Source organism: Bos indicus x Bos taurus, chromosome 13 (assembly GCF_003369695.1).
Source record: "Bos indicus x Bos taurus breed Angus x Brahman F1 hybrid chromosome 13, Bos_hybrid_MaternalHap_v2.0, whole genome shotgun sequence".
NCBI classification, from domain to species: Eukaryota; Metazoa; Chordata; class Mammalia; order Artiodactyla; family Bovidae; genus Bos; species Bos indicus x Bos taurus.
The window spans coordinates 1,565,327-1,579,883 of NC_040088.1; the positions used below are offsets into that span (position 1 = coordinate 1,565,327).

The 14,557-nt window shown below is 49.5% G+C and overlaps 1 protein-coding gene across 2 annotated transcripts in view; it reads right to left on the bottom strand.

Moving 5' to 3' along the window:
- Positions 1 to 2,015, bottom strand: part of DOK5 (docking protein 5) — a 150,905-nt gene extending 148,890 nt beyond the window's left edge. The window contains exon 1 of one of the 2 annotated variants that reach the window (XM_027558218.1): positions 1,675 to 2,015. In XM_027558218.1, coding sequence (XP_027414019.1) covers positions 1,675 to 1,740 — 66 coding nt within the window. In that variant the 5' untranslated portion in view covers positions 1,741 to 2,015. The remainder of the gene's footprint in view (positions 1 to 1,674) is intronic. The other variant, XM_027558217.1, reaches the window with a different exon arrangement.
- Positions 2,016 to 14,557: the final 12,542 nt, after the last annotated feature.

Here is a 14,557-nt window from a genome sequence, read left to right on the forward strand (position 1 = left end):
TTAGTAATTCACGTCCTCTTTCTATTGGAATGCTCTCTAGCACAGAATGGATGTCTCATCAATTTCCTCAACTGACATGATGGAGTAAATCTAAAATTAGAATGGTGTTTTCAAATGCTCCTTTTAACACTGTAACACTTGGCTGGCCCACAAGGTTATGAAAAATAAAAAGTTCCTATTATTTCTGACTCTTTGCATGAGAGTCATTAGGTTAAATACCCTAACAAAAGCTGTTCCTGTTGATCAGAATGTCTGCATAGCAGGGAAGAAAACCAAGGAAACTTACGGTTGATAGGGACTGGTTAGTTCTCTTACACTGCTCCCTAATTATATATTTGTATATTCACAATTACACGACATAGTTGCTAAAAAATGGTAACCAGCAGGGAAAGAAAGGAAGAAAATAAAGGAAAGAAAGAGAGGGAGAAAAGGGAGGAGGAAGGAAGAAAGAAAGCAAAGGACCAAAACACATCAGGTAAGAGCTGTTGATAGTTATGGATATTTGCCACCAGCAGGTCTTCCTGTCTAGCTGTTTAACACGGTGAAAATTTCAATTTCCAGTAAGATTATCTAGTGCATTAACAAGTCCAAAGATCCAATCAGAGAACAGTGCCAATGACATATATTTGTGGAGAAAGATGTTTAAGTTATCCCTGTGGCCATTACTGATATTACCATTATTCAGACATTAGCAAAGTAAACTTTTCTCCCCCCAACCCTCTCGCCCCAAAGTACACAATGAAAAAAGAAAAAAAAAAGGCAGCAACAGTACCCGACACAAAGCAAAGAGAAATGAGGCAGTCTGAAATTTAAAAAAAAAATCATTCCAGTATCCTCTTCCTCCCTCAAGAATTCCTTAGCCATCACCACTCAAGCCCAAAGAGAAGCAGAGTAAGTTCTCTTTGAAGTTCGTCAATGAAGAGCAAAGGGGAGAAGGGCCACAGAGAGGGAGTTTTAAAGGAGGACCCATCCCTGTGCCAACACCTGTCCACACCAGTGCCCTCCGGCTCAGCCATCCTTCCTTTCAGCACATATTTAAAGAGAGAGCGCCAGCTCTGCGCCAGGTGTTCCGTTGCGCCCTAACAGACAGCCTTCCAGGGGCATCCGGTGTGTACTCCAGCAACACATCCCCTGCCCAGGCTCAGGACGAGGACATCTACCCACGGCGCCTTCGCCAGCTCCTGGGCCGGGGCTGGGTCACCGTCCACGGCCCGGAGTTCCGAAAAAAGCCTTTCTCTTGGCAGAAGTGTCTCTCCGGGGTCGGGGGTCACTGACCCGGCTCGCACCCGGAGCGGCCGCCGTTCCTCGCCCGGCCGGTCCGTCCCCCACCCCCGCTGGAGTGAAGTTGGCGGCGGGTGGGGGCACCGGGGCACCCGGCAGGCTCGGCGCCCCCGCCCGGGTTCCTCGGCGCCGACTCCCATGGCTACCGAGAAATATTTATCTCCATTCGCTGGGCTCCAGGCTACCGAGGCGGACACGCGGCCACCGACGGAAAGCCAAGTCAGCCGGGAGACAAAGACAGACCCGCGACACACCGAGAGCGGCTCCAGCGGCTGCCCGGGTGCGCTCCAGCCGGGAAGGCGCGGCGCGGCGCGCCCGAGACCCCGGGGACGCCGGCCGGGGGCCGGGACCCTGAACCCGCGCCGGGAGGCGGGAGGACGGGTCCACACTCACCCCCAGGCGGCGGCTCCGGATCCTCACGTAGCCTTGCTTCACGATGTCATTGAAACTGGAGGCCATCCCGGGCGGCCGGCGAGCTCCCCGCGCCCCGCGCGCGCCCTAAGTGGCCTCGGGTCAAGACGGGGCTCTGGGCTGGGCCAGGGGAGAAAGCGCAGACCGGGCGGCGGCGGCTCCGAGCGGCGTCAGGAGGCGCGCATCACTTTCCCGTCCCCGAGCCTGGAAGTGGGCGGCCGGCTCGCAGCCACTTCGGGGAGCGCGGGGAGCCGGCGCGGCTCGGGCGCCCGCGTCAGCTGACTCATCAGCCGGCCTGCTCGGAGGAGGGGCGGCGCTCAGGGATCCAGCCCAGCCTCTGCAAGGCGGGGGGAGAATGGAGGGGGAGGGGGGACGGGGGAGGAGGGGGGAGGGGGAGGGGAGGAGGAGGAGGCGCAGGGGGAGGGAGGGGCGGCGCTCAGGGATCCAGCCCGTGCCTCTGGGGTGAGGGGGAGGGCGAGGAAGGGGGAGGAGGGGGAGGAGGGGGAGGAGGGGGAGGAGGGGGAGGAGGGGGAGGAGGGGGAGGAGGAGGGGGAGGGCGAGGAGGGGCAGCGCTCAGGGATCCAGCCCTGCCTCTCGGGGTGGGTAGGGGGAGGAGAGGGAGAAGGGGGAGGGGGACGGGGAAGAGGGAGCCGGAGGAGCCGCCGGTCACCCGCAGGCAGACAGCCTTGACGGCGCACTCTCCCCTCCACCCCTCTGGCGCCCCCCTGGCCCGATCCGGTCCTCCGACCCCTCCCCTCCCCGGGACCCCGAGTTGCCCTGCGCGCCCCTGCGCCTCGCCCACGCCCGCGGAGATCCCCAGCTCCTTTCAGATGGAGAGGGAATTTCACTTTTCTCAGCCGCGTCTCTCCCTCCTCTCCCTGCACCCCCAGCTCTTTCCGGAGGACGACTGGCTTTTGCCTCTGCTGTGCGTGTGCCTGGGGGCTGTTGTTGCCCTGGTTAGCCTTGACCTTGGCATAGGAGGGGAGGAATAGTGTCCTGGCTTAAGCTGCCTGCTTCCTCGGATTTCCCTGGCATCCTGGACCTAGCCTGCGGTGATATCATTTTCCACATTTTGCTTGTTTGAGCCTGTCTTTCCAGGCCGGTTGTGAGTTTCCCAGAGGTTGACCCTTGGCCTCATTAATACCTGTACCCGCCTAAGCCTGACCCAGAGCAGATGCTGAATAAATCCTTAGTGCCAGGTATCCTCTGAGCCCTTAGCCAGACTCATGCAGACTCTCATATACCCCACAGGTACCCTCCCTTATAAGGTTCGTGTTCATAGCCATTGCAGGATGCCACCTACAGAACAGGGCAAAAGGGGGACCCATTGCACATCCACCTGGCCCTGGCTGCACTGCCTTCCCGAAACCTGTTTGAGTGATCACGCCAATCATTGCTTGGAACAAGGCATTAGGCAATATGCTAATCCTGCTAAAGGAATAATGAACTACTATGGGCTACATTTTATAGAAACTGAAGCTCAGAGGAATTAAAGAGATTTGAATCAGATTCCACCAGAAGGGAGATGGATGTGCCACCAGTTCTGATGGTAAACACTGCCCTACATCCCTTCTCCTTGGAAGGAAAGTTATGACCAACCTAGGCAGCATATTAAAAAGCAGAGACATCACTTTGCCAACAAAGGTCCCTATAGTCAAAGCTATGATCTTTCCAGTAGTCATGATGGATGTGAGAGTTGGGCCATAAAGAAGACTGAGCACCAAAGAACTGAAGCTTTTGAACTGTGGTGCTGGAGAAGACTCTTGAGAGTGCCTTTGGACTGAAAGGAGAGCAAACCAGTCAATCCTAAAGGAAATCAACCCTGAATATTGGAAGGACTGGTGCTGAAGCTCCAGTACTTTGGCCACCTGACGTGAAGACCTGACTCATTGGAAAAGCCCCTGATGCTGGCAAAGATTAAAAGCAAAAGGAGAAGTAGGCAGCAGAGGATGAGATGGTTGGATAGCATCACTGACTCAATAGCAAACTCCAGGAGGCTGTAGAGGACAGAGGAGCCTGGCATGCTGCAGTCCATGGGGTTATTAAGAGTCGGATATGACTTAGTGACTGAACAACAACATACCCCTTCTGAAGAGCAGATGTCAGGGGGAGGGAGGTTACTAGTTGATTTCCAAAAAATCTTTACAATCACTTGTACTGTCCACAGAGGCAAAGATGGAGTCAGAAATCTGACAGTGCTTGTGCCCTGGAGGTGACCGAGTGAAGGCTGGGTGATCTTTGCTCAGAGCTATTGAGGAAAAGATTCATCTATTTATTTAGTGGGTTCTCTGACCTGATGACATTCAAAGGTTTTCAACTCTAAGATTATAGGAATCTTTCTCCCTGGGAACACTGGCTTTGAGCCATCTTGGTTTGATGGGTGTCAATTAAAGAAGAGAATCACCCTAGAATGTGTCACAGAGGAACTGAGACTAAATTGGGACCATCAAAAATCAAATCTTCTGACAAGGAGAACTCTCTTTGTTATACAGTAAACCATCAGCTCTGTCATCATGTTGTCATTCAATGAAAATGATGTTTTAAGTTTAAATCTCTCACCAAAAGAGGATGAAATAATTTAAAAAATCATTTGGAAACCTACTGCTGAAGAGAAAGTAGTAATTCGCAGAGAGGCACAATGTAAATAGTGCCTGTAGAGTTGCACGGTGCACAACTTGTGTAAGTCAGACACACAGCCACACACAATGCGGTTTCACTAGAGATAAGTCTGATACAGAAAAATCGTTATTTCAATCCCTGCTTTTAACTCAATTTGAACACTTGGAACTTCATATGTACCCATTTTTGCTTGCTTCCAGAGCATGTAAATAAGCCTCTTCCGCTAGGGTCACTGCTGTTACCTGAGGTGCAACCACCAGCACAGGTGTGCAGCCTTGTACACTGCCTTCTTTCAAACACACTGATGGCTTTAGACCTGGACACGTGACCTAAGTTGGTGCACTAAGACACATGTTACTTTTGATGACTACTGGGCCAAAGGTTTGGCTGAAATAGAGTCTAGATGGACAGAGCCCAGAAGCATTGGGAGTGGAGGCCACACAGAAGAAGCAGATCAAGAGGTTCAGAGAAGCAAACCAAATCCTGACAGTACCATTTGGAACCCCCCAATCTAGCACCCCAGGTTCAGTTCAATCGCTCATTGTGTCCGACTCTTTGTGACCCACGGACTGCAGCATGCCAGGCTTCCCGTCCTTCACTAATCTCCCAGACTTAGTGCCAATTCATGTCCATTATGTCCATTGAGTTGGTGATGCCATCCAACCATCTCATTCTCTCCCCGCCCCTTCTCCTCCTGCCTTAAATCCTCCCCAGCATCAGAGTCTGTTCCAGTGTGTCAACTCTTCACATCACATGGCCAAAGTATAGGAGCTTCAGCTTCAGCATCAGGATCGTCCTTCCCACGAATATTCAGGGTTGATTTCCTTTAGGATGGACTGGTTTGATCTCCTTGCGGTCCAGGTAACCCACCCCACCCACCAGGAGCCTGCTGCTGCTGCTGCTGCTAAGTCGCTTCAATCGTATCTGACTCTGTGTGACCCCATAGATGGCAGCCCACCAGGCTCCCCCGTCCCTGGGATTCTCCAGGCAAGAACACTGAGTGGGTTGCCATTTCCTTCTCCAATGTATGAAAGTGAAAAGTGAAAGTGAAGTCGCTTAGTCATGTCCGACTCTTCGTGACCCCATGAACTGCAGCCTACCGGGCTCCTCCGCCTATGGGATTTTCCAGGCAAGAGTACTGGAGTGGGGTGCCATTGCCTTCTTTGACCCAGGAGCTTACTATGTTATAAATACTTGTGAAGCTGTTGTTACAATTAGAGCCCAAAATGCAATGACTTAGATTGGGTAAAAGTTTGACTTATCTCTCATGGAACAAAACAGGTGGGCAGATAGGTAGCTCAATCCCAGAAGGTCACCCAGGGACTCAGGCAGGTGGGTCAGCTGTGGACATGGTTCCCATCCTTGAGTCTAGTTAACTGCCACTTCCCAGGAAGAGAGACGAGAGCATGGACGGAAAACATCCTCAAATAAAAATTTCATCCAGATATTTCAAACCTCTTTCTCTTACGTTCCACTGAGGATCCATTGTCATATGACCACATCTGTCTCCAAGGAGAATGGGGAATATAGTCTCTGTTCCGACATGGCTTTAATTCTGAAAGAACAAAATTGAATTGGTGTTGCCTGCGTCAGTTGGCATTTTCTACCTCACCAGAGCCACTCTTGGGCTGTTTAATTGCACAAAGTAAAAAAATCGCCTTTTTGCTCAAACCAGTCAGACTGAGGTATTCTGTCATTTGCAATCAAAGGAGTCCTGCTTATGGCCCCACAGTACAATTTGAAGCCTCAAGAATCTCAACTTAATTGTATACAGACACACCTAGAAGGCATAGATTACTTGAGAAAATTCCCAACATTTTTGTGGCATTTTCTAGAAAGCTGTCGACAAAGGGGAAGGTGACCTCAGGTCCAAACTGGTCTAATCGCTGTCCCTTGGGAATCACTTCTGTCTGGAGAAGGAAATGGCAACCCACTCCAGTACTCGTGCCTAGAAAATCCCATGGATGGAGGAGCCTGGTAGGCTACACTCCATGGGGTCGAGAAAGAGTCGGACATGACTGAGCGACTTCACTTCACTTTTCTGTCTCAACATGAGTGATTCTGCAGGAGCCAGTCTCACCCATCCTGGGCTGGACACCTGATCGAGTCTGGCCAATCAGCACACACCACCCATGACACGGGGATTGGCACAGAGATGGGCACGTGACCCAGAAGAGCCAATCAAAACCTTCACTGAGATGCACAGCTACGTGGCCATATTGTTTCCAAAATGGAAGCCCAGTCAAGAATAAAGTTAAGAAAGGAGAAAGCAGGAAGAGACAGAGCTAGAGATGGAATCATTCCTCATGCCAGAACGATACCTCTTCTGCGTCTTGCTGACAAGATCTACTTTTCTTTGTTCTGTTTTGTTTATTTGAGCCCATTGGGTTTGGGATATAAACAGTATGCTTCCGAGGGCCTGGACTAGGGTGAAGTGAATGGGACACTGTGCAAAATTTAAGGAAGCACTTGCTCTCTGGGGTACCAAGTGCTGAATCTCCATTTCCAAGACCCTGAGGGTGAATGCTTCCTTAAACCACCCCTTCTAGGAGCTTCTTGCCTCCTCAGTCCCAACCCTGATACTACCACCTTTCTAAGCTCACTTCAGTTCAATTGCTCAGTCGTGTCCGACTCTTTGCCACCACATGAATCACAGCACACCAGGCCACGCTGTCCATCATCAACTCCCGGAGTTTACCCAAACTCATGTCCATCGAGTCGGTGATGCCATCCAGCCATCTCATCCTCTGTCGTCCCCTTCTCCTCCTGCCCTCAATCCCTCCCAGCATCAGTCTTTTCCAATGAGTCAACTCTTCCAATGAAGTGGCCAAAGTACTGGAGTTTCAGCTTCAGCATCATTCCTTCCAATGAACACCCAGGACTGATCTGCTTTAGGATGGACTGGTTGGATCTTCTTGCAGTCCAAGGGACTCTCAAGAGTCTTCTCCAACACCATAGTTCAAAAGCATCAATTCTTTGGCGCTCAGCTTTCTTCACAGTCCAACTCTCACATCCATACATGACCACTGGAAAAACCATAGCCTTGACTAGACGGACCTTTATTGGCAAAGTAATGTCTCTGGTTTTGAATATGCTATCTAGGTTGCTCATAACTTTCCTTCCAAGGAGTAAGCGTCTTTTAATTTCTCGGCTGCAGTCATCATCTGCAGTGATTTTGGAGCCCAAGAAAATTAAGTCTGACACTGTTTCCACTGTTTCCCCATCTATTTCCCATGAAGTGATGGGACCAGATGCCATGATCTTTGTTTTCTAAATGTTGAGCTTTAAGCCAACTTTTTCACTCTCCTCTTTCACTTTCATCAAGAGGCTTTTTAGTTCTTCTTCACTTTCTGCCATAAGGGTGGTGTCATCTGCATATCTGAGATTATTGATATTTCTCCCAGTAATCTTGATTCCAGCTTGTGCTTCTTCCAGCCCAGCATTTCTCATGATGTACTCTGCATATAAGTTAAATAAGCAGGGTGACAATATACAGCCTTGACATACTCCTTTTCCAGTTTGGAAACCAGTCTGTTGTTCCATGTCCAGTTCTAACTGTTGCTTCCTGACCTGCATACAAATTTCTCAAGAGGCAGATCAGGTGGTCTGGTATTCCCATCTCTTTCAGAATTTTCCAGTTTCTTGTGATCCACACAGTCAAAGGCTTTGGCATAGTCAATAAAGCAGAAATAGATGTTTTCTGGAACTCTCTTGCTTTTTCCACGATCCAGTGGATGTTGGCAATTTGATCTCTGGTTCCTCTGGCTTTTCTAAAACCAGCTTGAACATCTGGAAGTTCACGGTTGACGTACTGCTGAAGCCTGGCTTGGAGAATTTTGAGCATTACTTTACTAGCGTGTGAGATGAATGTAATTGTGCGGTAGTTTGAGCATTCTTTGGCATTGCCTTTCTTTGGGATTGGAATGAAAACTGACCTTTTCCAGTCCTGTGACCACTGCTGAGTTTTCCAAATTTGCTGGTATATTGAGTGCAGCACTTTCACAGCATCATCTTTCAGAATTTGAAATAGCTCCACTGGAATTCCATCACCTCCACTAGCTTTGTTGATAGTGTACTTTCTAAGGCCCACTTGACTTCACATTCCAGGATGTCTGGCTCTAGGTCAGTGATCACACCACTGTGATTATCTGGGTCATGAAGATCTTTTTTGTACAGTTCTTCTGTGTATTCTTGCCATCTCTTCTTAACATCTTCTGCTTCTGTTGGGTCCATACCATTTCTGTCCTTTATTGAGCCCATCTTTGCATGAATGTTCCCTTGGCATCTCTAATTTTCTTTAAGAGATCTCTAGTCTTTCCCATTCTATTGTTTTCCTCTATTTCTTTGCATTGATCGCTGAGGAAGGCTTTCTTATCTCTTCTTGCTATTCTTTGGAACTCTGCATTCAAATGCTTATATCTTTCCTTTTCTCCTTTGCTTTTCACTTCTCTTCTTTTCATAGCTATTTGTAAGGCCTCCCCAGACAGCCATTTTGCTTTGTTGCATTTTTCTTGGGGATGGTCTTGATCCCTGTCTCCTGTACAGTGTCACGAACTTCAGTCCATAGTTCATCAGGTACTCTATCTATCAGATCTAGGCCCTTAAATCTATTTCTCATTTCCACTGTATAATCATAAGGGGTTTGATTTAGGTCATACCTGAATGGTCTAGTGGTTTTCCCTCCTTTCTTCAATTTAAGTCTGAATTTGGCAATAAGGAGTTTATGATCTGAGCCACAGTAAGCTCCTGGTCTTGTTTTTGCTGACTGTATAGAGCTTCTCCATCTTTGGCTGCAAAGAATATAATCAATCTGATTTCGGTGTTGACCATCTTTTGATGTCCATGTGTAGAGTCTTCTCTTGTGTTCTCTAAGCTCAGGCTGCTATAACAAAATATGTGGACCAGGTAGCTTCCACAGCAGAGTTTTCTCTCTCACATTTTTAGAGGCTGGGAAGTCCAGGATGAAGTGCCTGCAGACCCCTCTTCCTGGCTTGCAGACAGCAGCCTTCTTGCTAGGTGCTCACATGCCAGAGAGGGAGACAGGGCTCTGGTCTCTCTTTCTCTTCTCCTAAAAGCACTAATCTTATTCACAAGGGGTCCATGGTCATAATCTCATCTAAGTCTAATCATCTCCCAAAGGTCCAAAGATCACCACACTGGGGAGAGGAGAGGAACTTAGCTTGTGAATTTTGAAGGGACACATTCAGTCCACAACACTGTCCTTATTAAAAGCGTAATAATTAAAATGAAAGGAGTGTCCGTTTGAAATGGAACACATGTAACAGTACTCTTCTACTTGGACATCTGGCTATAAAACAAAATCCTGTCACACACTGAAATAGAACGTTATAGCCACAGCTGCACAAAGGCAGGAATTAACCCAAAGGCCTTTGTGACTCCATGGACATAGCCCACCAGGCTCTTCTGTCCATGCGATTCTCCAGACAAGAGTACTGGAGTGGGTAGCCAGTCCATTCTCCAGGGGATCTTCCCCATGCAGGGATTGAACCCAGGTCTCCTGCATTGTAGGCAGATTCTTTACCATCTGAGCCACCAGGAAAGCCCAAAAGCTGCCCACTTCAATACATTCAGAGCAGAGATCCACTCTCACTCAAACACGAACACCTCATGCCTTGCTCTCTGCATCCCGTTCAACCAATTATTGTTGTTATTTCTATGATTATTAAGTTCTTCTGAACAGAAAGTCCAGAGGTTTCTGCAGTCTGCCAGAGCAGGTGCCCAAGTTCATCAAAGGTCGTTCTCTCACTGGGTGCCACCAAGCACCAGGGCAGAGGCTGAAATGGCACGTGTCCAAAATCTTTACCAAAAATAACTTGAGCTTTGGCCCCGTGGGCTGCTGCTCTCAGTGGGACTGTCACAGAAACACGTGCAGCCTTGGCCCCGCGAGGCGAGGCCGCGCCAACGAGGAGGATAGGGCTGCAGATTGGCCACCTGGGAAGCTCAGTCAGTCCTCATTACCCTTTGCTTATTGAGAAGTGCTTCCTCCAAGGCTGAATGAAATTTCCAGGAGGCCCTTGGCCCCTTTGACTACTAATGTGTCATGAAGAGTTCAGCTGAGCCTAGCAACCACAGAACACCAACACCTCTCAGCGCAGGGTGTATCCGCCAGTCCGGTCAGGCCTGAGAGCGCGCTGGGGTTGGGAGCGGGATCTTCACTGACTTTCTGAGCTGCCTCCTCCTCCAGGTAATAACTGCAGGCGTCAGAGACCTCCAGGGTTGGAGAGGCTGCAACACAGAGAAGCTCTGCCTGCCCCAAGGTTTGCCTGGGGCCAGATGCCTTCAGGGCTCCAGGCATTTAAGGCTGCTGGTTCTGTCTCTGAGTGTTTGCAAGTTCACTAGAGATGCACGTGCCGAGAGCTCAGGGTCGATCCCTTTCTTAGTCGGGCTACTCTTTCCCCCCCACACCCCCAGGCCCCAGGCCCCAGGGCTCCAGGCTTCGGCGGATACCCTGTGTCCTCCTGATGGCTCTGTGCCCCACGTGTGCACGGCGGCCTGAGGGAAAGCTCACGCACTACTGAGTGCTCTGCTCACCCCAGGGCAACCTCGGCGCTCATCACGGTCCCGCGCTCAAGGCCATGGGTCAGCCACAGACCTCCGCCTTCAGACTCGGGCTGCCCGCGTGTCCGCCACACTCACAGGGACCCGCATCTCAGCCCGCTGAGCGAATCTCTTGAAAACAGCTCCCTTGCTATGACGTAAGGACAAGCCTCCCCGCCTGCCCTGTGGGGAGAGGACAGCTGTCTGCAGGGCTGCTGCCTCCTTGAATTTCTTTATCCACAAAGTCCTCTTTAGGCTGGAGGAGCGTTATCGACTAGTGCAAGCAAAGTGTTCCGGACTACTTCTCCCAGCTCAGCTGCCTGATTTTCCCATCTTCCACGGCGGTCGGGGTCTCACGCCTGGTCCTAGCATCATGAAATTGTCGCGTAATCGTACACCTATGGGTGTGTTTTGTTACCGTCTTGTGCTCTCACTGGATCATCATTTTTTGGTCACTCTTGTTTGTCACTTCTGCGCAGACAGCCTCGCACCTTGGCTTCGGAATGTTTTCTAAACAGGCCCCCCACCCCAGCCTTCCCCTGCACTTTACAGGCTTCCTCCAAAACTGAGTCAACAGGAAAGGTGCCGTTTTATCATTCTGTTACAAATCCATATCAAGCATTCGAACGGATGTAGACGGGACCCTTTCTGATTTGTTCATTCGACACGTATCATATGAGCCAGGCTTCCTCGGCTCTGGGGTGTTGGTGGAGCAGACATGAAGAGACCAGACTCTGCCCTCACGGACGTGACGGTCCAGTGGGAGCGCAAGCGTTACTAAAATCCCCCACGAGCCGACGGAAAAGTCCCTGGTGCTGGGGAAGATTGAAGGCCAAAGTGGAAGCGGGCGGCAGAGGGTGAGATGGTTGGAGGGCATCACCGACTTCATGGACACGAGTTTGAGCAAACTCTGGGAGATAGTGATGGACAGGGAGGCCTGGCGTGCTGCAGTCCATGGGGTCGCAAAGAGTCAGACATGACTTAGAGACTGAACGACAAAGGCAAAGAGACAGGACCTGATCCCTTTGGAAGGTGAGGAATGGAGAGACTGGAGGGCTGAAATGGGAAGAAGACAATATTACTCAGGTGGGAGGAGAGGACGGGGGAAGAAGGCCGGGTGCCAGTGCCCCAGACAAGGGAGCGGTGGCCCATTCAGAGCAGAGAGGTCATGGAGACGATGCGGGAGAGGAGAGGGCGGCGGGCGCCAGGCAGAGAGGAGAGGGCTGCTCACGCGCTGGTGCGGTCCTGTGTTCTGTTTTAAAGGTATATACACACACACATACGTATATACACACACTCACACACCACACGCGTGCTAGAATATATCTATACTAAAATATAAGCAGGGCTTATCTGTGGCCAAAGTGAAGTACTGAGGCTGTGAACTCTCTCCTGTGCGTGTTTTTTAAAATAAATTCCAGATACAATTAGGATAAAGAGTGACCCTCTCTCTGCAGGGGAGGACCTCACATGTTAAGTTTTTAACCAAGGACACCAAAGCTAACATAAACCTCCAGTCAACTTATCTGTGATGCACATTTTGGAGTCTGGTGATCCTTAAGCTTCTCCAAGATACTCGCGTTTCTTTTCTAATGAGAAGAGGCCTCCTCTTTGTAGGTCAGCACAAAGTCAACTCAGGAAAATCTAGGCCAGCACGTGAGAAAGAGACCCATGAGAAGGAACCAGGTGACAAAGGCATTTGGCATTTATAGAGCCCTCTTTCCAAAATAAAGTGTGTTTCAGTGGTTGTTGCAAGATTAGAAGCCAATATTCCAGAGGTCTCCTCTAGGCCCCCACCCCCCTGTTCACTGAGTGACTTTGGGCAAGGTTTTAATGTCTCCTGCCTTATAACCTGATCTGGAAAACAGAGATAAATGGGACCAGCCTTACTGGTACAGTTTGTCGAAGTCCCTGGATAAAACATGCAGAGAGGACAAGCTCCTGTTCAAAGCGCTCTGCCAGCGTTAATTAATCCTCACAGCACTCCCAAGGCCTACAGTATTAGCCACGTTTCACAGCTGAAGGATCTGAAGCAGAAAGAATAAATGGCTTGTCCAGGGACACTGATGGAGCCTGCTTGAGAACCGGGATGAGCCATTGAACAGCGCTGACATCCAGAGAAGCCACGTTTTAAGACATCACTCATAAGATGTAGCTAAATTGAGTCTGGTATGTTTTTCTTTTGAAAACAGGGTTTCCGTGTTGATGAATTATAAGGCAGCAAAAACCAGATGCATTTACAATAAGATATGATAGACAGATCCATTTGCAGTCCTAGGAACTCCTTTCTTAGACAGATGACTAGAATTAGCTGCACGCATCAATTCCACTTTTATCTCATTGGCCAGAGTTTAGCCATGTGACCCTCGACTTCACAAAAAGAAGGGACCGTAGGGAAAGGCATGTTTTATCCAAGGCAGGCAGGAGCCAGGCTAAGGCGGCAGTCTATGGCAAAGGCAGAAAGACTGCCTGGGTGGGGCCTGGACCAGAGAAGCCCTAGAGGACGGAGCGACCAGTTAGAAACTTACTGGGACAACCAGTCTTCCTGTCATCCCAATCTTGGTGTGCTTTTTTTTATGAGAACTTTTTAAAACTTGTTTTTATTTATTTGGCTGCACCAGGCCTTGGTTGCAGCTCGCGGGCTCTTCAGTCTTTATTCCCGTGTGGTTCAAACGCAGTTGCAGCATGTGGGATCCAGTTCCCCAGCCAAGGACAGAACCCGGGTCCCCTGCTTTGGGAGCTTGGAGTCTTCCCCACTGGACTACCAGGGAAGCTCCTGCCGCCTCAGTCTTCACATGGCTGAAACCAAATTCACCGTCTTTCAACCTCGTTCCCCTCCAGTATTTCCAAAGCATGTCACTCAGCATGTTTTTAGCTGAAAATAGCATAAAGCTCAGCCACCAGAATCTCAGATCAAAGGCATTACTGCTGCAGTTGATGAAATTGAAGATGCCATTAATTTTAAGGGATACTACCACTTTATGCCCTAGTAAGGGAGGGAAATTTCTCTCAACTTAACTTTCCATGCCAATGGCCAAGCATAAGAAATTTTCATAGTTTCACTGAGGTATAGTTGACATTCAGCTATAAAGCACATATATAATAAAGCATAAAATTTCTTAAGTTCTGACAAATGTGTACACCCTGTGAAATTATCACAACCCTGAATAGTCATTGAAAGGACTGATGCTGAAGCTGAAGCTCCAATACTTTGGTCACCTGATATGAAGAGCTGACTCACTGGAAAAGACCCTGATGCTGGGAAAGACTGAAAGTGGGAGGAGAAGGGGACAACAGAGGATGAGATGGTTGGATGGCATCATTGACTCAGTGGACATAAGTTTGAGCAAGCTCCGGGAGATAGCAAAGGACAGGGAAGCCTGGTGTGCTGCGATCCATGGGGTCACAAAGAGTCGGACATGACCTAGCAACTGAACAGCAACAGTGAACAATCAGGATAATGGACATGCCTGCCATCCCTCAAAGCTTCTCACGCTGTCTCAGGCCCCCAGGCCGCAGCGACTCATGCTGTCCCAGGCCCCCATGCCGCAGTGGTCATCACTTTGCAACACATAAATATACCAAATTAGCATCTGTGTATCTTAAGCTTACACTATGTTAGGTGTCAATTATATCTCAATAAATCTGGGGGGAAATGTATTTTTATATACCTGTTTGACTACAGCCT